General features: G+C 42.8%; 1 protein-coding gene across 3 annotated transcripts in view; it reads left to right on the top strand.

Annotated features, from left to right (window-relative positions):
* The window catches only part of CD2AP (CD2 associated protein), a 98,080-nt gene that overhangs the window by 59,854 nt on the left and 13,158 nt on the right, over positions 1–25,068 (top strand). For 2 of the 3 annotated variants that reach the window (XM_066637802.1, XM_066637810.1), the window contains exons 12-13: positions 6,319–6,481; positions 10,174–10,316. In XM_066637802.1, coding sequence (XP_066493899.1) covers positions 6,319–6,481; positions 10,174–10,316 — 306 coding nt within the window. Of the gene's footprint in view, positions 1–6,318; positions 6,482–10,173; positions 10,317–17,693; positions 17,768–25,068 lie in introns of all 3 variants that reach the window. The other variant, XR_010794906.1, reaches the window with a different exon arrangement.

Raw genomic sequence — 25,068 nt, 5'->3', positions numbered from 1 at the left:
GAACAGAAGACTCTGCCTTTGCACTGTTTTGCACCAGAAGTGTGCTGAGAAATTCTGGGTGATTGATCACTTTCCATATTATGTTTCAGCTTTTTTACTGTGCTGGTTTTCAATCACTGGTTCATACATGAATTGATGCCCAAAAACTAGCTATTGTTGGGGCTTTCACAGCCAACTAGCTACCTTCCTTCCTGCCTTGCTGGTCCTGCAAAGCATTCTGGAGCACGACCTGCCTTTTTCTGCTATTATGCCATTCTTTTTCAAGTACCCTTAAAGGTCCTGTTGAGTGTCCCTGGGAGTACATGAATCCCAGGTTGGGAACCACTGTTTTACTGGTTTGTTGTTTACAGTACACTTACTCTGATAGTGTTTACAAAAAGGTGGTGAAGACCAGAATTTAAAAAGAATAAAAATCTATCTTAGGATCTTTTACTAAGTTTTTAATAAATTAGAGACTACAGTTCTTAGGTAACAGTTAGTGGTAAGTTATTTTTCAGGATCTGGCCTCGGGTAAAATCAGTCAAAACTATAGTCAGACACCCCCCTAAGTTTAACCCCCAACTTATCCAAGGGCCATAGAAAATTCCATGATTTTCCTCAAAACCTGCCCTCGACTTATCTGTGAAATCGGCTTATGGGCATGTTTCTGTGGTGCATTGAGACTCATCTGCCATTTTGCTGCCCATTCTCCCAGTTTGGAGAGATCCTTCTGGAGCTCCTCACAATCCCTTCTGGTCTTCACCACTTGGAAAAATTTAGTGTTGTCTGCAAACATGGCCACCTCACTGCTTATCCCTATCTCAAAGTCTCTCTTGGCCTTCTGTATCATCTTCTTACATTTCTTTTGCCAGATTTTGTGTTCCTTTTTATTCTCCTCATTTGGGCAGGACTTCCATCTACAGAAGGAAGCTTCCTTGCCTTTTACAACCTCTCTAACTTTGCTCAATAGCCATGCCAGCACCCTTTTGAACTTAGTCGAGCCCTTCTTTCTTGCGGTACATACTTCCACTAGGCCTCTACTACCATTGTTTTAAACAGGCTTCATGCAGTCGAAGGGATTGAACTCTTTTTACCTTCTCTTTCAACTTCTTTCTAACCAGCATTCTCTTCTGAGGGAAGCCTGCCCTTCAGAAGTCAAGGGTTTTTGTGTCGGATTTGCTTGGCACTTTTCTCCGGACATGCATGGCAAAATGCATCACAGCATGGTCACTGTTCCCCAGCGGCTCAGTAACGTTTATGTTCCTAACCAGGTCCTGAGTACCACACAATGTTAAATCCAGAGTTACTTGTCCTCTGGTGGGCTCCATGACTAGCTGCTCTAAGGCACAGTCATTTAGCAAGTCAAGGAATCCAGTCTCTCTTTCGTGACTTGACCCAGTGACTTGAGCACGAATTGACCCATTCAATATGAGGATAATTGAAATCCCCCATTATTACAACCCTATCCCTCTTTGAACCTCCCTGATTTGTTTCTTCATTTAAAGGTCCTCTTCAGGTTTTTGATCCTGAGGACGATAGCATGCCCTCGCTATTACATCGCATCTTGGGCCTGGTAGTTTAACCCATAGAGATTCTATGGTGGAGGCAGTCCTGCCTTCAATCTCAACTCTGCTAGATTCTACCCCTTCTTTGACATAAACAGCCAACTTTCCTCCAATACACCCCTCCTGTCCCCTCCTATAGAGTTTATAGCCTGGAATTGCTGTATCCCACTGATTTTCCACATTCCACTAGGTCTCCATTATACCCACTATATCAATGTTTTCCCTAACCACCAAACTTCCAATTCTCCCATCTTTGCTCAGAGAGTGTATTTGCATAAAGGCACCTGTATATTGAGTCGTCCCCCCCCCCAAAAAAGGGCTGCTTATTTGCACCTTTATCCTCACAGCCTCCCATTTTGCAGGATTGGTTGTCATGTCGCATCGTATTTCCACTCCTAATTCCTATACTGTCATTTTCTTGTTGTTCTCTAACTTCCCCATCCTCATCCCCTAGGGAAGAGGAATTCCAAACCGGACACCACTTGGCTCCTGTCGACTTGCCCCCACGGCTCAGTTTAAAAGCTAATGTCACCTTTTTAATGTTATGCATCAGCAGTCTGGTTGTGTTTTGGTTCAGGTGAAGCCCATCTCTTTTGTTACAGGCCCTGCTTGTCCCAAAATGTTCCCCAGTGCCTAATTAAACTCTTCCTCCAGACACCACTGTCTCATCCATGCATTGAGACCCTTGAGCTCCACCTGCCTAGCTGGCCCCTGAGCTCTGCCTGCCTAGCTGGCCCTGCATGTGGAACTCTTACCTTTGGGGTCCTGGCTTTAAGCTTCCTACCTAGCAGCCTAAATTTAGCCTCCAGGACCTCTCAGCTACATTTCCCCATGCCAACATGCACCACAACAGCTACCTCCTCCCCAGCACTCTTCTACCATCCTATCTAGACAAGACATAATGTCCACAACCTTTGCACCAGGCAGGCACATCACCATGCAGTCCTCACATCCATCACCAACCCCCCCCCCCCCGCCATACAGGTTGAGACTAATTATTCGCGTGGGTTTTGTTCCAACCATGTTCCAAGCACGGAAAAAACGCAAAAAAGATGGCAAAAAACACACTATAGCAAATCAATTTAAAAAACAATGTTTCTTTGCTCCGGTGATTTAAAAACAGCCTTGCTGACCTTTTGACTCTAAGATAAGAGTCATTAAGAAGACAATCCATCAACCAGTCCTCCTCCAAGAGCTTAGAAAGCTTCACTCAGCCCCTCCATTCACCAGTGCAAAGCGATCACCTTTCTTTCACGTGCTCAGGGGGAAGGGAGGGGTCCGCTGGAGAGAGAAGGATTGATGGATTGTTAGCCAGCTGCCCTCTCTCTCTCTCTCTCTCTCTCTCTCTCTCTCTCTCATTAAAGAGGCTATTGTTAAAGGACTGTTCAGTTTTTAAACTGATTTTAAAGGGGTGCATTTTCCCCTTTTCTAGGGATCAGCACATTCCTTCTCATTATACAGTCGCTAGATTGATTCGCAACTGGTTGAACGACTGTATACAGAGGGTGTTTGTTATTGGCTTCGCGTCAACCTGGAGGGCAGTTTCGAGTAGGGTCTGTCTTGGGCCTGGTTCTCTGGTCTTCATCAATGGCTTGGACAAGGGTATACAAGGGGGTCTCATCAAATTTGCGGTTGACACCAAACTGGGAGGAGTAGCAAACACAATAGAAGACAGTAGAAGCCTTCAGAATGCCTTCTGACATTCCTTCTCCTGACAGTCCATGCAGTCCTCTGTTTCCATGCAGAGTCCTTCCCAGTGGAGGTCTTGTTGTTCTCAATATTACTGGTGGTATCTGCTGGTTCCTGCCTCTGGAAAAGTTCTGTGTGAGTTGTGTCCAGGAACTCCTCAGATGTCTGGATTTGGGGAAGAATCCAAATTCTTTCTCCAACCCTTTCTTTCTTTCAACCCTTTCTCCAACCTCCAAGGGTTTCTTTCTCCAACCCTCTCACCTTTTCTTCCAGCAGTGCAGCAAGTTTGCACTTGCTGCATGTGTACTCCTCAGGGTCCGCAAGCAAGAAGACAGACATAGCACATGTGCTGCAAGTCACTACTACTGAAGTCGCACCTTCCATTTTTTGAAGGGCTGAAGGATTGCTTTCTGCCAGGGTACTAACAGGTTGTAGTGAGTGCCCCACTCTGTCATCTGCTTCTGCAAAACTTGCTGGGAGGAGTATACAGCTGGTCTGCTCCGCCTTCAGCTGCTCAGGCCCGTGGGGTTCACAGGCTCTGGTCCACAGACAAAGAGCCCTTGGCAGATCTATGTGAGGGATAATCCCCTGAGCAATCAGGTGGAGAAGGGAGAGCAATCTGTGTCCCAGGAAACAGGCTCCTCCCCCAGCAGCCTTGCCTGCTCTCCTACACCTGGAATTGAGTCTCTAACTCCCTCGCCCTGCAGCTGGTCTGCAAATGGTCTTGCACTAAAACATACCTTTAGACAGATTGAAGTTGTAGTTTCTGTCCTCAGTCACTGGAGGAGTGAATCGTCTCCAGGCATTTCACCCTGTTCCTGCAAAACAGGCACTGCTTCTTCCATCAATAGAGGGACAATTTGGAAAATGTATGAAAGTATGTCAAATAGGTGTTGGAAATGTAAAAAAACAGGAGGGAACTTCTTACCATATGTGGTGGACATGTTCTAAAGCAAAAAATTATTGGTCACAGATATATGCACAGATACTGTTGATTTTAAAGACAATTGAAGTATTTTTGAAATACAGTTGAAGTACAATTGAAACCTGAAGTATTTTTGTTGGGCATGATAGATGAATATGTGGAAAAAAAGAAGTGAAATAATTATTCTTCTATATGATAAGTGCAGCTAGAATACTTTATACACAATATTGGAAAACCACATGTATACCGTAGATAGAAGAATGGTGTGCAAAAGTCATGGACTTTGCAGAAATGGATAAACTTACGACTTTACTTAAAGAGAAAACAACAAAAACCTTTATGAACAACTGGAAAACAATCATTAATTTTTTGCAAGAGAATTTTAATGAGTTTTGGATTTGAAAATTAGTCATAAGAGATAACAGCTTTTGTAGGGGTGGAGATTTAGATCATTAATATAAATGCAGTAAGTGCTTTGCTCTTGCAAAGTATCTGTTAGATGCTCTTGCAAAGTATCTGTTAGATACTTCATGTAGTTTTTTTTCTTTTCTATTTTTTATTTTGTTTTTATTATTTTTCTTTTTAATATTATAAATAAAATAAATATACTGGCAACAGAGGGACAATTTGGCTTAAGGAGATAACCCTACTGTTTCCAAGATTAGTGTGTCTTTCTTCCAACCAGCTTCCACCCTTCCCCCCTCTGAATCAGAACGTCCCCCATGGACCCATGGTGGTCTTTTACCCACTGCTCCCCATTTTTGGGGACACAGCCCTTAATAAGATATTTTGAAACAGCCCATGGAGAAGTTCTCCATAGGATGCTTCCCATGCTTTTTTTTTTTTTAGTGCCCCCAAGAAAATGGGGGAAATAATACCTTTGCCATTTCTTCCCAAGCCATTTTCCCAATTGGCAGGCCATGAAAAAGTGCTGCTTTTTCATCCTCTTATTGGCTTAAATTAGGAAGCTATTTTATTTCTCATAGTAGGGTAAATAACATTGTTTCTTTCCAGCACAAACCTAGGGAAGCCTCTAGTCAATAGCTGATCAACACGTGACCCTTTTTCTTTTATCACTTTTAGTACTTCATGGAAATTTATAGTTCCACAAAACATGATGTCTGTTCTGGCTTGTGATACATTTCTAGTGTGGCTGTTGCAACTAAACTAGTAGTCCACTTTTTTCCCCTCTAAGCAAATAAAATGCTTTTAACAAAACATTCTTTAGTAGGAAAGTAATGCTAACTGGAAAGTTCTTGATTTAGAGCATAATGCTAATCCTTCCTGGTAGCAACTGCTACTGTGGTGCTAGGGGTCGCAAACGTGCCTAAAAACACATTTGCAACGACTTTGGAGTAGGCTGCTATGATGGGAAGGCCTGCTCTGTCCTGTTGGTGCTGAATTCAGATCCAAATTCAGCGGCTGTTAACAGTGATGAGCACAGTGCCAAATGGTGCAGGGGTGAGGAGAGGGTGGAATGGAGGTGGGGAGGAGGGCGAAACAGGTAGATCAGGCCTGGGATGGGGTGGGATTGGCAGAGGAGACCTCCACCATATCCTAACACCTTTCCTGGGCCTGAATGCCTTACATGGCAACTGTTCCCTTACCCTGAGGAGACCTCTCGCCTGCTCAGTTGCAGTGCTGGATACAGCATAGGCTGTGCAGCTCCACTGCACCAGCACTGGGTAAGACTGGGCTGTCAGTTGTTACCTTAGCTATAGATTCAGTCAGTGGCCCAATGCATGTCTACTTAGAGGTAAGTCCCATTTGGTTCAGTGGGTCCTACAGTCTGTGAACGTTGACCACTGGCAGAACATGTGTTCTGCTAATGTTGGCTGCGAAAAAGCAGCCGTAAAGTGCTGTTGGAATACAAGTTGGAAGGAAAAGGCTTGCTCCTTAAGAAGTTAATCTTGTGTTTACTTTCTGTGTTGTTTCTCACAGTTGGCCTTGTTCAGGATTTATGCCAGCAGAGCTACATGCATCAGAGTCCTTAGTTCAGGACAACTTATGTCTGTAAGAGAAGCTCCAGATAGATAGATTGTGCATGCGCTGTTTGGCGTGATATGAAACATAGCTAATAGCTGATCATTGATTTTAAAAAAAGCTCTGTTCCAGCTATCCATATAGTACTCACAGATATTTTGCTACTTTATTTACCAGATGAAAAACCAGCTTTGGATCAAAAGGCATCTAAATCAGTAGCTCCTCCAGTAGTACCACCCAAGAAGCCTGTCCCTCCAAGCAAGGCTAATAATTTATTAAGATCTGGAATTTTGCATCCAAAACGGCTGGAGAAACCATTCTTGCAAGCATCAGTGTCCAAGTAAGTATGTCTGTCTTGTTGTTGCCAAAGACAAATTGTTGGCATTTTGCTCTAGGCTTGCAAATCCATACTGTGCCTCCATAATGCTGATTTCATGTAAAACTCATTTAAACCTGTTGAAGATAGAATTCTGAATGCCTACTGAAAGGCAAAGTTCTGACACTGTAAGGAAGATAAATATACAAGGTGCAGCAAAAGTCACTTTACCAAGAATGATGAAATCACATTGTAAGGAGTGATATGGTATTATTTATTAGTTATTACAGAAGTTATCCTTGGTTACTAAGGAAATTGTTGGAACTGTCCTGCATGTTCAACACATATACATTACATCTTTGAACTACTGAACATGTAGCAACAGCACTGTTCAGTGTGTCAAATCTGTGTGTCTAACAGCCTAATTCTAACTGAATTCCCCTGTGCCGATGTAGTGGCACTGGTGTGATCTCTGCTGCATCCTGGGAGAGAATTTTTGCTGCTGGAAGTCTCATCCCGGTAAGGGATATTTGTCCCCAAGCTCCAATGAAAGCCCAGTAGCCACAATCACAATGGGTTCGTTAGACCTGTACCAGTGATATTGCTGATGCAAGTCCTAGTTGATCAGCATCAGCAGATCAGTCCTAGGAAGTGGGATAGGATACGACACACACCAACGCTACAAATACCACCTCTACCTGGGCCTTATCTGCCCATCCCTGTCACTGTCCTCCCCCTCCCCGATCCACCCACCCTTCTGTCCCTATGCCAGACTTTCCTGCTTGGTTGAGAATCCCACCACGCACCTGTGCCAGCAGGAAGGCTCTAGCTTTCCAGTCAGCACTGTTTGAAGGTATGCTGTTGCAGAGTGTTTTATGGCACTTGTGCAACAGTGCAAAGGCCTGGTGCACCAGCGGATCATGCTCTCCTCCTGCACAGTACTTACATAAGATTGGACCGAAAATCTTCACTTTGTTGCAAGATTTCCAGCTATAGACTTTCTTTGATTATAATGCACCTTGAAAAATCACATGGTGTTAAGTCTGGTGATGAACAAGCCATTTGACTCTCCTCTGTGACATTCTATCTATCTACCAGGACAATGACTGTTCAAGAATATGCAAACATTTCTTCCAAAAGGCTATGGGAGCATCATCCTGTTGTCATACTGTATTTTCAAAGTTGAGATGATTTTATGTAGGCAATACCATGTTGTTTCCATATAATTCGGTACTGTCAAAGAAACAGAACTGTCAAAGAAATAAGTGCTCACAATAGCATCCCACCAGCTCTCAGTTCAGACTGTAATGACTAATATGTTCAATACATGTTGTAACACCAAGTGAAGGTTTTCGTTGTCAGTTGTAGTGATTGACTTGCCTCTTCGTTTTAAATATGGGTCATCCATCCATAAAGAGCTGGCATTGGCCTTTAAGGCCATAAACAGTCTGGAACCTATTTAAGCCATTTCTGCCCAATGTTGCATATAGGCAACACGGACCAAATGTGTGCACCTGTGGGGCAAAAATGGGTCTTCCTTCTCTTATATGAGCTTTGGGATCAGTGATGCAGTCTCTGCTGTCTGGTCCATCATTAACAACTATTTTGTTGATGAATACTAGATGCAGAGTTTTCTCAGTGGTAGCACCACAGTTGTGAACTCCCTCCCTAAAGAGAAATGTCAGGATTTCCCCTTACCCTGGGTGCAAGTGGTTTTTGAAGACTTTCCTGTTTCAGAAGGCTTTCAGTTCTGCTGTTTAGAAATGGCTTTCTTCTACTGTATTCCTATTTGTTCTAGAGATTTTTATTCAATTTTTGAGCCCTCAAAGAGGCCCCCAAAGTTCACACCAATATGGGAGCCCATTTGACCCTTGTCCAGCATGGCTGATTAGATCTGCCCAGAAAGGGCTGGCTGAGTGAACAGGGAAGGTGGTGAAATCTTCTCTAAGGGAGGGGTCGTGCCACTAATGGTGGATGGCAGTGAGGAACAGGGCCTTCTCGGTGGTGATGACCTGATTGTGGAAGTCCTTCCCCTTGGAAGTAAGAACGGCTCCCTCCTTGGAGACCTTTTGGCAGGGCCTTAAAACTTTTTATTCAGGATAGTATTCTATAGCTAATATGATGTACTGGTATTTTAATCAAATGCAATTTTTAACTGTTTTATGTGATTTTGTTCTTATGTTGTAAATTCTGTAAGCCGCATTGATTGCCCTTACTGGGTAGGGTATAAATTCTTCAAAATTAATAAATAGGACAATTGTCTTAGATTGCTGTGAGCCATTTTAATTTTGTTGTCTTTGGTTTGTTTTATTATTTAATTCTTATACCTGCGTTGTAAACTTCTAGGTATAAATGAATTAAATATATGTGGAAGGACTTTAAGTATATATATTTTTTTTTTACAGAGAAGATGATTTTGTAATTTTTCTTTTCTTTCATTTTTGCTGGGGGGAGAGGTCCAGCAGAGAAGAGTCTAAAATGGTTTTATTTTTTCATGGGTTATACTTAAAAAAGGGTGGTGCTGAAAGTAGGGTTATAGCAGTATAACGTGTTTTTATTCCAAAGTAATATTTTAATCAATTTTAAAGCATTTTTATTGAGTGTAATCACTGTGGCTATCAGCTGGCATAACCACAAGAATAAAACAGACATAAAAATCATCTCTCTCTCTCTCTCTCTCACACACACACACACACACACACACACACACACACAGAGAGAGAGAGAGAGAGAGAGAGAGAGAGAGAGAGCACAACTACATAGTCAACTATGAGTGCAATCCTAACCAACTTTCCAGCACTGGCATAGCTGTGCTGCATCCTGCAGTTGGGGGGGGGTGGTTATGAAGGCCCCCTTCAATGGGGCCCCCTTCAATGGGGGTAAGCAATGTTTGTTCCCTTACCTCGGAGTTACATTGCCCTTATGTTAGTGCTGGAAAGTGGGTTAGGATTGCAGCCTAAGTGAATTAAACTTACAGGAGCTGTCTAAGATTTGCATGCTACTTGTATGAACAACTACAATGAACCTAAAGCTGCCAAATACAAACAAATTAAAACATTGAGAAGATAGCAATTTGAATGAACAGAACAGAACATTGCATTGCATTGAATTGCTATGGAAAGAAACTGGTTTTAAAGTGCAGGAAAAAAACACATCAACATAACAAGGAACATTTGCTTACTCGTGAATAAACGCGACCATGTAGTTCAGTTTCGCTCTCCATCGGGTTCAGTACATTTATAAGCTTGGAAGGAGGGACTTTCAAGTGATTTTGGGACCTGCGTTCATCACATTGGGACCATTCTGGTGGTGTGGCATTCCTCTCGACCTGTCCTTTCCAGTGGGCCAAGGCATAGTTGCCTACTCATGAGTAAATGCTTCATGCATTTTCCTTGGCAGCTTCTGAGCCTGCTCAGAAGACTCTACAGCTAGTGAAAGCAACAGAGCTCCGAGGGAGTTGGGGGCTTAGAAACATGTTCAGAAGCAGTTGGGATTATCCTCAGATGCTCTGCAACCACTTTAATAGGTAAATGGCAGTGCTATTTTGTTAATTGAGCAGGATATCGCATTTTGTTGTCTTAGGCCAATTTCGTGTTATGGCGGTGATATTTTGCAAATATCATTTTAGACTGCCCTTACTAATGAGATATAAATACTTAGTATTAGTAGTTGTAGTAATAGTAGTACCTAATATGTTAATCATCTTTCAAACACAGGACAAATGGAGAAGTTGTTTCCTTGCGACCAAAATCTGATATCGAGCCATCTGCAAAACCAAAGTTAGACTCTGAGCCTGTGTCACTGAGACCAAAATCAGTAGAGGTAGATTCCATTGCAATAAGGAACTCAAAAGAAACAGGTAAGCTTAAAAAAAAGTACATAATTTAGGAAATGTTCTGAAGCTTTTCCTCTATAGCACTAGGATAAACTCCTCAGCTGTACTTTGGGGCCTTTTGGGGTTCTAGAGTTGCCTTAGTGTTTGAATAGCCAAAACTTTGGAGCTGCATTACAAATGAATGTGCAAGTGTCAAAAAGTATGTGTTCTATTTAACACACACACACACACACACACACACACACACACACACACACACACACACACTCATTATAGAAGTTGTTACTCAACAGTAAGTGAATGTTATAATACTGGTGGGAAAATGCAGAAACCTTATTCTTAATAACTACAAAAAACCCCAGTTTTTAAAGGAGAGCCCTGAAACAAGCATTCTAGGTATAAAAAAATCCTATCCTGCCAATGTGTTTGTGATTTTTTTTCTATTCAGCGGGACCTCAGTATCCACAGGAGATCCATTCCAGGACCCTTCACGGATAGTAAAATCCGCTGGGGGGGACACACACTGGCAAACCAGAAGTGCCTTTCAGAAGCCTCCAAGAGACTTTCTGAGGTGCAGAGAGGCCATGTGTGACCACCCCACACCTGAGAAGGCCTCGCAGATGCTTCTGAAAGGCACTTACAGTTTTTCCGCAAACTGGAAATGCTTTTCAGAAGCATCCAGGAGGCCTTCTGAGCTGTGAGGAGACCATGTGCAGCCCCCCCTGCACCTCAGATGACCTCCCAGACTTGAGTGGAAGGCATTTCCAGTTGTGTCCGGGAGGTCTCTGAGGCCCTCCAGTCTCGCAGTCTCAGTGTCTGCATATATTCCAGTATGCAGATGCCAAGCCTGCTTAAGGAGGGCCCATGTACTTTCAACTTAGGTGTTGAATTCACTTACTGGTCCATAAAAGTCACTTCTTTGACTGATTTTGGTTTGATGCCTTTCTAGCCTTACAAGATTGACTCAAACAACAAATACAATCCCCTTTAGGCATTTGAGCTCTATGAATATGCATATTTCTTGTGCTTCTTAGCATGCTAGGACTTTTTAGGTTAAATGTGCATGGAGGGTGAACTATTCTTCTACATGCAGAAATACTACTTTGCAATGCATGTAGAGAGGCAGTTTAGACAATCTGTGCTCCCACATGATTAAGCTGAAAACCCTGGCATGCCAGAAAGTGGGTGGAGTATGCATGCTTAGGGGATAAATTTGTAAAGAGAAGTGTGGAGATGGTGTGAACTGGCCCACAAAGTTGCTGTGGTTGATTAATGGTGACATTTTATAACTGTATGAATTGGTTCTTGCAAGGATTTGTTTCTAACTTGTAGTATTTCTGGGAATGAGCCAGCCAGGGATTAAGCCAGTCACTAGTAAAACAGGTGCTATATAACAGAACTAAAGACCCGCTGCCCAAGGTTTTATATATTAGTTCAAATCATTATGTGAAATTCACCCCTCCTCACTTGCAGTCACAGTTTTAGCCTGCTTTGTGCTAAGTCTTCCCAGCATGCAAAACGTATTCACTGTTACTTATGCCAACCCTGCCTCTTCATATCCCTAGGTTCAATTGAACATTTTCCCCCACATCCGTTAATTCCCTCAAATCCTTGCTTTAAGTCTACTGTGTGCTGCTTCTTTTGACCCTCTTGACCTCCAAACCTTTTTCTAGTCCTCAGCCTCTCTGAGAATTGTTTTACTACTTTAAAACAAAAATGTTCCTCTTTTTGTCAATGAGATTTCTAAGACTTGGAATACATGGAGCTTCCATCAAAATGCATTATGTAGAAATATTAATTCAGGACTCTTTTAAAAATGCTTGGTTTCTCTCCCTTTGCCTTGAGAGCTGACAGCTAGACTTTTTAAGAAATAGCAGAAGTACAAGCTATTTAAATAGTTCCTTTATATATAATTTGCATTTTAGACAACCAATTCACATCAAAAAACATTCCACAGAAATGATTGAATTAAATCAATCCCAATTGATTAAAATTGGGAATCTTAATGAAACTTAATGAAACAAGGTAGCATTCATATTAATAGATTAGAGCAGTGTTTCCCAAACTGTGGGTCACGACCTGATTGTTGGTGGGTCATGAAATTAACAAGCTGATAGTTGACAAGGAAAATGTATTGAGCCCTATGGAAAGCGAAACTGAGCCACATATGCATGTTTACTCATGAGTAAGCAGATGTGCCTCAACTTCTGTTGAAAGCTAGGCAGAGGGGAACACCAGAATGGTCCTGATCCTGAATGAGGAGCTCAACAAATACTCTAGATGCCAACCCTCCCACCATAGTAAAAAGAACAAAAACAGGGACTTGAGCAGCTAAACTGGTAAGGTGAAACTGTTTTATCTAAAGTCTCACAAAGCTTGGTGGGCCCCAATATAGTTTCATTTTAAAAAGTGGGTTCCAATGCTAAAACATTTGTGAACCACTGAATTAGAGGATGAAAGTACTGAACTAAAATATTGTTCAGTATTGTGAAAAATGTTACACATTGCATGGGGAGGAGGATTTGGGAAAGTGGCTAAATATCACTTGTAGTTCTAAAAATCCAAGCCTTTGATGTCTGCCTTCATTGAGACTTGGCATATGGAGGTTTCTTAGTCATAGGCAAAAGTACTGCTTTTGTCTTTCTTATAGATTCAGGATGTTTGTGTTCAATCTGATGCAGTTTTATCATGCAGAAACATCATGCTGATTTCACAGTACAATTCTATCACTTGCCTGCATTTAGTAGTTTTTTAACATGGGTGTAACTTGTAACTAATGGAGTGACACAGAGTACACATTTTGACATGTTCTTTCAACTCACTGTTGCAGGGCTTTTTGTTAGAGGGTTCTCTTTGTATTTTTTCTCTGTCATCCAAGCAAAAATTATTTACCGTTCAGTGAATTGTAAAAGACTCATCTATTCTGTCAAGGATATGATTTTCCAATTACAGTTTAGATTTTAATACAGCTGTAAAGTCTGGTGAGACATGCTATAAAGTTAGAACTTAATGCAGTGGGCCCTCGGTATCAGTTCCACAGCCCCTTGTGGATACAGAAATACGTGGATAATGAAACTACGAGGGGCCAGGGTTGTGGCATTGCAGGGACTCACCTGGTGACCATGTCAGATCCTCTGAAGGTTGCACTAGCCTCCCAGCGCCTTCAGAACACCTCTCAGACACAATTGAAGGTGACTTCTGGTCACATCCAGGAGGTCTTCAGAAGCCAGTGAAAACTCACTGCCCAGTCCACAGACCTTCCCTAGTCTCAAAACACCTTCTGGACGTGACCAGAAACTACTTTTGGTCACATCTGGAAGGCCCTCTGAGTCAGGACTTGGCATTCACAGATACTCAAATCCTTGATGTCAAGCTTGCAGATAAGGAGGGCCCACTGTATTGTGAAATTTTAATTTGGGTATACCTAACTAAACAATGCAAGCTGATTTGAAATGTGATTGCTAGGAAATTAAAACACATTTGACTCTGCTGAAGAGTAGACATTTCTGGCTGCCACTTCATACATTTGAAGCTACCTCAGATTTAGAGAGGAAGGATCTAAAACATGAGGCCTCCCATGGTTCAAAATTATTTCCCATTTCTGCTTCCTGTATTCTGATGCATTGGCTACTTTTATAAAGTAGATTTCATACCCAGTTTTCTCCCTCTCTCACATTACTAGAACATCCAATAAAACTGACAGACAAAATGAGGACAGTCAAAATATTCTCACACAGCTCATAATTGGTCTCCAAGATGTTTTGCCACAAGATGTGGTGATTGGATGACTTTAAAAGAGGATTGGAGAACTTCATGGATAACAGAAGAGGCCAGATACTAGTCATAATAGCTATGCTCAACCTCTGGCCAGTGGTAGAATACCTCTGAATACTGGTTGCAGAGGGATAATGGCAGAAGAGAGATACTGGCTTCTCTCTTACTTGTGGGCTTCTTGGTGGTCCACCATGGAAAACAGAATGCTGGACTAGATGGACCTTGTTACTTATGTTCTTAGGGTAAAAATCTCATATTTTCTATAATTTCTGTGTGCATTAGATTTCAGCTTTCTGCCTGCTGTGAAAGCATTTTTCCAGTATGAAAATTGAATCAAAATGCACTGCTGCTTTCTATGTTTGCCTATGAGAATTTTCTCAACATCTATAATGTTTCCAGGTCTATATATATCTATACAGATATGATAGACAAGGGATTTCTTCATAGGTTTTAAACAATGCATTTCTAAAATTGATCTTTTTAACACAAAAAAGTTACTCTAACTTTCTTAAGGAGAACCTCTGCTTACCCATCTCCTGATACACAAGTACCTTCGTGTGTTAGCAGATCATCTATGAATGTGGCACTGACTCATCTTCACTAAGTTCTGACTATCAGTGTATAGGCTATTCAACCAATGCTAGTGCTCAGATTTTGGAATCCACAGGTATGGAGTTCAGTTGTGACATTTTAAGAATATGCTTTATTACAGTATACTTGAAGAGGCAGTCATTCTTCTGTGCTGTAAGGATTTTATTGTCATTTGCTTTAATGGCACTAATACCACACCGTGCTTAAATCTGCAACCCATATGTCCCCACTTTTGAATCTGACATTGTATTCGCAAAATTGCTAGACGGCACTTACTGTGGCAAACCTTGCTTTGTGCCCATACTAATACAATAGATACTCACCTGTAAGGCGAGAAATTTCTGCTAATAAATCAAATTTAGATCATCGCCTCGCCTTATCTGCAAAGCCACTCAGGGGCCAGGGCTGTTCAGGCAAGTTGCAGCAGCTAGAGAAGCCCGGAGGAGAACAAGAGGAAAATATAGGGCAATTAATCTCTAGAGCAACCCCTCCAAGGCAAGCTGAAGCCAAAGTTAACCTTTTCTCTCCTCCTGAGGAAAAAGTAAACCAAGGTTCAAACACTTCCATTTAAATCAAGCAAGCCTAATTCTCTTTGACACGATCATAACTGACCTTTCTGCACCCTCGTTCCATTTTGAAAACATTTGGCCGAGGTCTGATTTCTTAAACACCAAGAAATGAGGCAATCCTTATTTCCATCTGAAACAAAGTCCAAGGCTACAATTCAGCGCACCATTACTTAAGAATATCACCCATGGAAAGCAGTGGGGTCTATTTCTGAGTAAATAGTGTTGGAACTATGTGTAGCTGCACTTGCTCACGCTCATTCCTTGTTGCTTGTCTCTCTGCTGTGAATTGAATTGCACACTCCCAGTTATGTGTTATAAGTTGTATGTTATATGTAGAGCCTCTGGCTTAACACACCATATACCTTAAAGAAGGATTTGATTAACATTTTTATCTGTATGTTGTTTACAGTACACTTACTCTGATGGGCTTACAAAAAGGTTGTAAGACCAGAATTTTAAAAGTTAATGAATAAAAATATATCTTAGGATCTTTTACTATATTTTTAATAAATTAGAGATTGTACAGTTATTGGGTAACAATTACTGGTAGGTTATTTTTCAGAATCCGGCCTCAGGTAACATCAGGCAAAACTATAGTCATACACTCGCCTAAGTTTAAACCTCCGACTTATCTGAGGGTCATAGAAAATTCCATGATTTTTGGCTCAAAACCTGCCCTTGATTTATCTGTAAGGTCAACTTATACTCAAGTATCTATGGTAATTTGGTATCCTTGTTTAGGTCCAAATAACCAATTTTAGTGATTGTGTAGAAGAGTGAATTTATTACCTAATAAGTTTAACATAACACCTAACACGTTTACCATACTCTAATCAAATTGGCTTGTTCCTTTGATTATGTATAACATGCTGAATACCTCTGTAATCTAATTTTGGAATATGAAGCATTTCCAGTCAGTTTGAGTTTTGGTTTTTGCACCTGGCTGGGTTTCTATCTAACTGATTTAAGTTATGGTAAGAGCATCTTATACTGTCTTTCCCATTTGAGCTGAGGGCAACTAGACAAGGCAGCCACCCACGTGTCTACCTCATTCAGTTATAAACCGGGGGATGGAAATCTTTTTTTTTTTTTCCTAATGAAAAGGAGCATTCAAGGAGAAGAACTGAATGTACCTTCCACTCTACCACCAGTGTTCCCTGTAATTTCCCCTGGAGCATGCAGAGCCCTATGGTGACTGCAGAGGGGTGGCTGTGGAGGTCCAAAATGTCTACAGCAGGTCTTCCATTAGTCGTGCATTGACATGCAACTTACAGGGAATGCTGTCTACCATGCATCATATTGCTGTGCTTTGTTGTGTAAAGCAGAAGATGCAGGAGAGGATACAAATTTCACCTCTACATTTTCTTTTTAGTTAAAGAATACGTGCTTTATATGGCAGCCTCTGTCATGTCCGGTTTGTCACTGAGTAGTTACTAAAGGGTTTAATGATTCATTAGATTAATAATTAAAGGGTTGTTGCTTATAGTCCTGTTTCTAGGTTTTACTTGTCTTTTTGCTGTATACTGCAATTTTGTTAACTATGTTATTAAGTTACTTTCATTTCATTTTCTTATTCTGCCATTTACTCTGTAGTCCAGGAGTGTCAAACATAAGGCCCTTTATCTTTATCCAGAAGCTCTTTATCCAGCCCTTGTGCTTTCCCAGCACCACCATCAGCTACTGCGCTATGCTGAGATGTCGCTGCTGGAAGGGTGGCCTGCATGATCATTGGGCTCTCCCATACCTTGAAAATATGATCAAGATTTGCATATTTTCTCTTCTGTCATAAAGTGCTGATTTCTGGTCATGACCTGCTTAATGATATTATTTCCTGCTTAATGACATCACTTCAACATGTATCATGAATGCTGTTTGGCCCACTGTATGAAATGTGTTTGACACCCCTGCTGTAGCATTGTAACATTGTAAATCCCATCCATATAGCTTCATCTTCACTGGTTTTTCTGTTTAATAACCTGTGAGCAAGCCATGAACTGGGGTACCATTAATAGTACTTGTATTCCTTTCAGTAAGGTCCAGGTTTACAAAACCGACAGCATAAAATGTGGAGGTTACAGTGCCTTTGTTTTTGCCATACTATCAGAATTGTTTTGAAAGTATATCTTGAGTGCCTGTAAGTAGAAACTAAGGCCAAGTATTTCAAAGCTACCACTGAGCTTGACTGAATTTCAGTGTCTCTGAAAAGAAGACCATGGTAATTAAATCTGAGTTCAGCATTAAATTTATTGATGTTCACTTATTTAAAAGGGTAGATAAGATCCTTCCCTTTGACTGAAGTTGATATAGCTGAGTGTGAAATATTATCCTGATTGTATAATGAATGCTGCCTTATTGGAACATATGAAATAGTTTTGTTAGTTCTACAAATGTGCTTCTCCTGCTTTGCAAGATATTTTTTTGTTCAGAATCTTTTCTAGATATTCCTCTCCTTGACTTTTCTTTCCAGATTTTGTTTCCTATCCTGTTTGACATGTTTCCCTTCTTACGTGTCAGGAAATTACCCTTCCCTTCTCCATTTTGGTAAGATAATTTTCTATATAGCAATCCAAATTCTGTGTTCCATTTCAATTCTTGACTTTAGACTTCAATTCTTGCCCAGCATAGAATTAATTTTCAGATGAAGGGGTGTGTGTGTGTGTGTGTGTGTGTGTGTGTGTGTGTGTGTGTTATTATTTCTTCATTCCAAAATTCTTTCCTATATATATTTAACATTTATTATACATAATAGATCTCAGGACCCAATCCTAACCAACTTTCCAGCACCAATGCAGCCACAATGAAGTCCTGAGGTAAGAGAACAAACATGTCCTTACATTCCCTGCAGAGCCCCCCACTGCAAGATGCAGTACACACCTTGTTGGCATGGCTATATCGATGCAGGAAAGTTGGATAGGATTGGGCCCTTCTCACCCTTTCTATGATTCCTCATGAAGTTCCATGTAAGCATTTAGATTTGGCTGAGTTCTGTGCCACCTTTTTGCTGAATTCCATAAGCCCTTTGCAGATGTAACTGTAGATACTCAATGCTTACAGCACATCTTGGAGGGCTCCAAATGAACAAGATCCATCCACCCCTGCTGCTGTGTACCATAGTCACACCACTATACTTGGTGTTTGTCTGAAGTAGCAAACACCTGATATGGAGAGAGATCCTCTCTGTGTTTTGGGACACTTTTTTTCCAGCATACCTATTCATGAGGAGAGTTTCTTCCCCTTGTACAGTGTTTGTCACTTCAGAAAACGGTGTAAGTTTTCTGCACATATTTAAAGGCACATGACTATATTTAAAGGCACATGACTATATAGAGCACAGTGAAGGCAAGTCTTGCTGGTATGCTTCTGCAGCTCCAAACCATGCGTTGCCTCTGTGTGTTAGAATTAAGGACTGAGCAGGGCTGCAGTGTTTTTCATGTAGCTAGACTTTTTTTCTGCATTATTTTACCAACACAACAGATTTTGTAGTAATACATTTTTTCCCCTAAGATTTTTGGAAATTTTGTGTGAAGAAAAATATGCATTGGCTTTATGCATTGGGCATGATCTTGTTTTCAATTCAGGAAGCAGAGTTTGCACTGCCAGACCGCCATTGCTGATCAGTAACTGGAGAGTGGGTAGGCTGGTCTGTAATGTCTCCTGATTGACTTCAGTCATTCAGATTCCCACCACATGTGTTCTACACATGTAGGTCTGGACTGTTGGGTATTCAGGAGGAGGGATCCACCAGTGGCAAAGACAGTAGTGCTTTCTACAAGTACACCGTACCTTGCAATACAATAGCAAATGCATGCATGTATCTGCGTGGCTTCTCATGTGATGGAATGTGCACAGACCCTCTGTTGCGCCTCTGGATAGGAGCAAGATTATGCCCATTATGTTTACTGGTTATAAGTTTTGTCATGGTTATTAGACCCAAATGTTTCTACTTGTTCTTTCAAAAATGCTGTCCTGTTTTACTCTTCTCATTTAAAATAATAGGTACTTATAATATTCAAATAACATTCTGGGATTTAGAAATCTAGCTTTTTGTATAGCTGAAGTCTGGCTGTGATAAAAACAGGTTGCATATGTCTTATATGCCTGAGTTCATCCTTCATGACAGCTTTGCCTGGTATACTCGCACCTGACCTGCACAGATGGATATGTGTGTTTGCTGGTTTTCATGCAGACAAATGAAAATGCCTGTTGTATTTCTCTTGCTACCAAGTGCTTCACAGATCACTCAGGAATGCTGCTAGTTTTATAAAGTTTTTCCCTGTGTTACCCAATCCAACTCCAGTTTCAAGGGATTTTCTCCCCCTTGGGGTACCTTTTCATGACACTCCAGTCATTGTCCTAAACTGTGCAACAGTAAGAATATATACCCATATCTGTGTGCGAGTCAGGTGCTGAGAGGGCCAGCAATTCCAGAAGTGAGCTAGCACAGCATTTCTCAAACTGTGGGTCGGGACCTACTAGGTCAGTCACAAGCCAATTTCAGATGGGTCACATAGCACCTAGTTCAGCCACTACTGAAAATACAGAGCTGAAATACAGGGTATAGAGCAGCTGGGAAGGGCGGGCTCCCAGCGGGAGAGAGGCATTGTACTTTGCCCTGTACTTTGCTGGAAAGGGGGAAGGGCTATGTGGTTGGAGAATTATCCAAGTCTGCATTTTCCTTCCTTTTCAAGCTGGAATGTTTGAATTCCAAGCTATGCAAAATGACAGCACAGGCATGCTGTATAATGGGACCTTTGACTGATTGTAGCTTAGGCTTGAAGCCCAAATTGTTGTCACTTCCGGCCATGACATCACTTCCGGTGGGTCCTGACAAATTGTAATTCTAGATAGTGGCTCCCTGTGCTAAAAAGTTTCAGAACCACTGAGCTATCAGGTATTTGTCTGACTTATAAGTAGACTTGTGTAAACCTACTGAGATTCTTGTCAAAGAGCTTAAATGTACCTTCATGTGAAATGACGTTCTAATTGGTCTTCAGAGGTCAATTCAGGTGTGTTTTTCATATGTAACATATGAGTAAAATGTTTTGAAATTTGTGTATAAAAAACCTTCTGTTTCTCTGACCTATTTTTCCAGTCAGATGTCTGGAAATCAGAACATATTTTGTATTTTGCAGCCTTAAAGAGTCACAGTAAAGAAATAGAGAGAAAGAGACTTTGACTATATTTGGTTTGTTTGCGTATCATTTTCAGCAGTTTAGGTACTTTTATACCGACTTTGTTCAGATCATTGCTTTTTAACAGCCCAATCAATGATGACCCCACCACTGATAATGATGCAGCCATGCTGATGGAATATGCACTGCATCCAATGGAGGAGGGAGGCTACCAGAAAGCCAGCTAGGGCCTCTGAGAGGAATTATCAGGGGGTACAAAGTTTCTTTTGGGCCCCTTCCCAAAGGGGGAGGGAGCAAGGGGGGCAGGCCGAATGGAAGATCAAAATAGGGCGGTTTGAGGGTACTGATAGCCAGAATAGTCTTTGGCGCCCAGGTCTACCAGGCTCCTTTATGTGGAGCCCAGGTCCACCTGACCATTCAGCACTGGCAGCTAAATAAAGTAATATGGAAAACCAAACACACTCCTCTCTAAATCTTTGAAATCTAGAAAATCCATTGCAGAAAATTAGCATCTTCGTATTTGGGTTCACACTAGAATTGACAGTGTATTGTGTGCACCAAAATGAACTTCTGCAGCAGCTGTAGCCCTGCATCTGGGTCCCTGAGAGACTATACACTCCTTCATGGTTATCGAATTCACAAGCCAAAGAGCTACAGTAGCAGGCCAGTTCCCTCCCAGATTTGACACTGTGTTAAGGAGGGTCATGGATGCATTCCTGGGCCTGGTGCATATGACTTGCAGCAGCAGTTGCCACTGCTTGCCCGCAGTTGAGCCTCCAGCATCATGCGCAGGTAGCAAGTTCAGGTAAGATAGGAAAATGTAAGATCCCAGGAACTTTCTAGGCCCCCTCCTTTGACTCCTGGGCCCCCCTTCTGACCTTGGGCCCAGGTACAAATTACTCTCTTTACCCCCCTGTCCTAGGCCCTGCCTTGGACCCATGCCAGCTATAAGGTCCAAGGAGAGAGAGGCAGTGGGGTGGGCTGAAAAATGGAGGATAAGATCCAGCACACACATTTGCTGCCAAGATCCATCCCCTCCCTGCCCCCACCCCCAGCTTACTGGCACCAGTGGGGCTTGAGAGAGCCACTGGCATCTGCTTTGCACCTCTATTTGCAGCAAATAGGGCCTGGAAGCTTGTGGCAGTGGCCCAGCTTTGGCACCACTGCAAAGGGCAGTGTTCAGCAGTGGGCCATTAGTATTTATTCATAGTAGCCCATTTTGCATGCTGGTTATGCTTTATAGAAGTGATACTTCAAGAAGTAAACCAAGTCACTCACAGACCCAGCAGGATTTGGGGGAAACCAATCTAGGCAGTCGGTAGTGCAAATATTTTGCAGTGGCAATGCTGACTGCTGCCATCTTTGTAAAACAGTGATGTAATCTCAGTCACATTGCAGTTGGATGAGCACACTGCATTGTTGTTCTTGTTTTAAAGATAACTGTGGCCAACATAGCTGTCATAAAGTACTCAGTCATGCTGCCACCCGTACTGTCAACTGAGTCAGGCACTAGGCTGGGGCTTTGGCCTTCTGAGGTTCTTGGGGTCCTGATCGGTAACTACTTTGACTTCTGATGTGGTCCCTGACTTGGAATAAAAGGCCCCAAACTGCTTAGAGTTGTGCAATCCCAGTGGAGCGTAAGAAATTCTTTCAAACTGAACTGGTACATTTGGTGAGTCAATTTAAAATAGAAATTGAAGTCTGAAAACAGTTTTACTCTTCAGAGAATCTTGGGCCATTTCAAGCTTTTGTCTGAACCAGCCCCTCAATATTGGGTGGCATCTTGGCTACTGCTTCCACTTTGGGGAGTGCCTGTGCAATCAGAAGCTTGAACAGTAGTTGGCAACCTTCAGTCTCGAGAGACTATGGTATCACGCTCTGAATAGTGGTTCTAGAACAGTGTCTAGTGTGGCTGAAAAGGACGATTTGGGAGTGACAATCCCTTCCACACCGGGAGCAAGTGCAGTCTGTCCCTGGTCTGTCTCCCTGGCTATGGGCCTTCCTTCTTTGCCTCAGTCTGTTGGCCAAGTGTCTCTTCAAACTGGGAAAGGCCATACTGCACAGCCTGCCTCCAAGCGGGCCGCTCAAAGGCCAAGGATTCCCACCTGTTGAGGTCCACTCCTAAGGCCTTCAGATCCCTCTTGCAGATGTCCTTGTATCGCAGCTGTGGTCTACCTGTAGGGCGCTTTCCTTGCACGAGTTCTCCATAGAGGAGATCCTTTGGGATCTGGCCATCATCCACTCTCACAACATGACCAAGCCAACACAGGCATCTCTGTTTCAGCAGCGCATACATGCTAGGGATACCAGCTCATTCCAGGACTGTGTTGTTTGGAACTTTGTCCTGCCAGGTGATGCCGAGGATGGCAGCGCAAGTGGAAAGCATTCAGTTTCCTCTCCTGTTGTGAGCAAAGAGTCCATGACTCACTGCAGTACAGAAGTGTACTCAGGACGCAAGCTCTGTAGACCTGGATCTTGGTATGTTCCATCAGCTTCTTGTTGCGCCAGACTCTTTGTGAGTCTGGAAAATGTGGTAGCTGCTTTATCAATGCATTGTTTAGCTTGGTATCGAGAGAAAGAGTGTCGGAGATCATTGAGCCAAAGTACACAAAGTCATGGACAACCTCCAGTTCATGCGCAGAGATTGTAATGCAGGGAGGTTAGTCCACATCCTGAACCATGACCTGTGTTTTCTTCAGGCTGATCATCAGTCCAAAATCTTGGGAGGCCTTGCTAAAATGATCCATGAGCTGCTGGAGATCTTTGGCAGTGTGGGCAGTGACAGCTGCATCGTCGGCAAAGAGGAAGTCACGCAGACATTTCAGCTGGACTTTGGACTTTGCTCTCAGTCTGGAGAGGTTAAAGAGCTTTCCATCTGATCTGGTCCAGAGATAGATGCCTTCTGTTGCAGTTCCAAAGGCATGCTTCAGCAGGACAGTGAAGAAAATCCCAAACAAGGTTGGTGCAAGAACACAGCCCTGCTTCACTCCACTTTGGATGTCAAAAGGGTCTGATATGGAGCCATCGAAGACGACAGTGCCCTTCATGTCCTTGTGGAAGGATCTGATGATGCTGAGGAGCCTGGGTGGACATCCGATCTTGGGGAGAATCTTGAAGAGGCCGTCCCTGCTGACCAGGTCAAAAGCCTTTGTGAAATCTATGAAGGCTATAAAAAGTGGCTGTCGTTGTTCCCTGCATTTCTCCTGCAGTTGTCTAAGGGAGAATACCATATCAGTGGTGGACCTGTTGGCTCGGAAACCGCACTGCGATTCTGGATAGATGCTCTCTGCAAGTACCTGAAGCCTCTTTAGTGCAACTCAGGCAAACAGCTTTCCTACAACGCTAAGGAGAGAGATGCCGCAGTAGTTGTTGCAGTCACCCCTGTCGCCTTTGTTCTTGTACAGCGTGATGATGTTTGCATCCCTCATGTCTTGAGGTACTCCACCTTCTCTCCAGCAGACAGAGGATTTCATGCAGCTCAGTGACGATGATCTCTTTGCAGCACTTTAGGACTTCAGCAGGGATGCTGTCTTTTCCAGGTGTCTTGCCAAAGGCAAGGGAGTCCAGGGCCACGTGAAGTTCTTCTAGGGTTGGTTCACTGTCAAGCTCCTCCAGCACAGGCAGGCACTCAGTGTTGTTCAGCACTTCTTCGGTGACTACATTTTCTCTGGAATATAGCTCAGAGTAGTGCTGCACCCAGCATTCCATCTGCTGTGCCCGATCCTGGATGACCTCGCCTGTGGCAGACTTCAGAGGGGCAGTTTTCTTCTCTGTTGGACCTAGGGCCTGCTTGATACCATCATACATCCTCTTGATGTTGCCCGTGTCAGCTGCTATCTGTATCTGGGAACAGAGCTGGAGCCAGTAGTCGTTAGCACATCTCCTGGCAGTCTGCTGGACTTTGCTGCGAGCAGCTCGGAGGACCTGCAGGTTGCACTCACTGGGACAGGCCTTGTATGCTGCTTGAGCTCTCCTCTTTTCCTCATTGATTGGTGTCAACTCCTCAGAGTGGGCTTCAAACCAGTCTGCCGCCTTGTTGGTCTTGCCGTATATGGACAAGACGGTGTTGTAAACAGTATTCTTGAAATGTTCCCGTCTGTTGGATGCATTTGCATCGGCCGGGCCTGGAAGAGATTCCTCAAGTGCTTGTGCAAATTCCTCCACTTTTCCCTGATCCCAGGTCTTGCTGGTATCAAAGCGAGGTCTTCCTTCCTTTTTCGTGTGATACAGTCGCTTTGTTTGCAGTTTCACTCTGCTGCACACTAGGGAGTGGTCAGTGTCGCAGCCAGCACCCTGATAACTGTGTGTGATCTTGATGCTGGGAAGGCTGGAGCGTCTGATGAGAATCAGGTCAAGCTGGTGCCAGTGCTTTGATCGTGGGTATCTCCAAGAGACTCTATGTTGGGGCTTCGTGTTGAAGAATGTGTGGTTGACGCAGATGACAGCAAAACTCTAGCAGGTGTTGGCCATTTTTGTTCATCTTCCCAGTGCCAAACTGACCTAAGCAAGTGGGCCACAAACTGTGATCAGCACCCACTCTAGCATTGAAGTCGCCAAGGATGAACAATGGCTCTTTCTCTGAGACTTTCTTGATAGTGGTGGCCAGGTTGCCGTAGAATTTGTCTTTATCTTCTGCTGGAGATAGCAGAGTCGGTGCATATGCACTGATGAGAGTGACAAGTCCTGCTGATGAGTGGAGCTGCAGGGACA

Source organism: Tiliqua scincoides, chromosome 1 (genome assembly GCF_035046505.1).
Source record: "Tiliqua scincoides isolate rTilSci1 chromosome 1, rTilSci1.hap2, whole genome shotgun sequence".
Taxonomy (NCBI): domain Eukaryota; kingdom Metazoa; phylum Chordata; class Lepidosauria; order Squamata; family Scincidae; genus Tiliqua; species Tiliqua scincoides.
The sequence above is the reverse complement of the archived record's forward strand: the minus strand, read 5'-3'. Positions and strand labels throughout refer to the sequence as shown.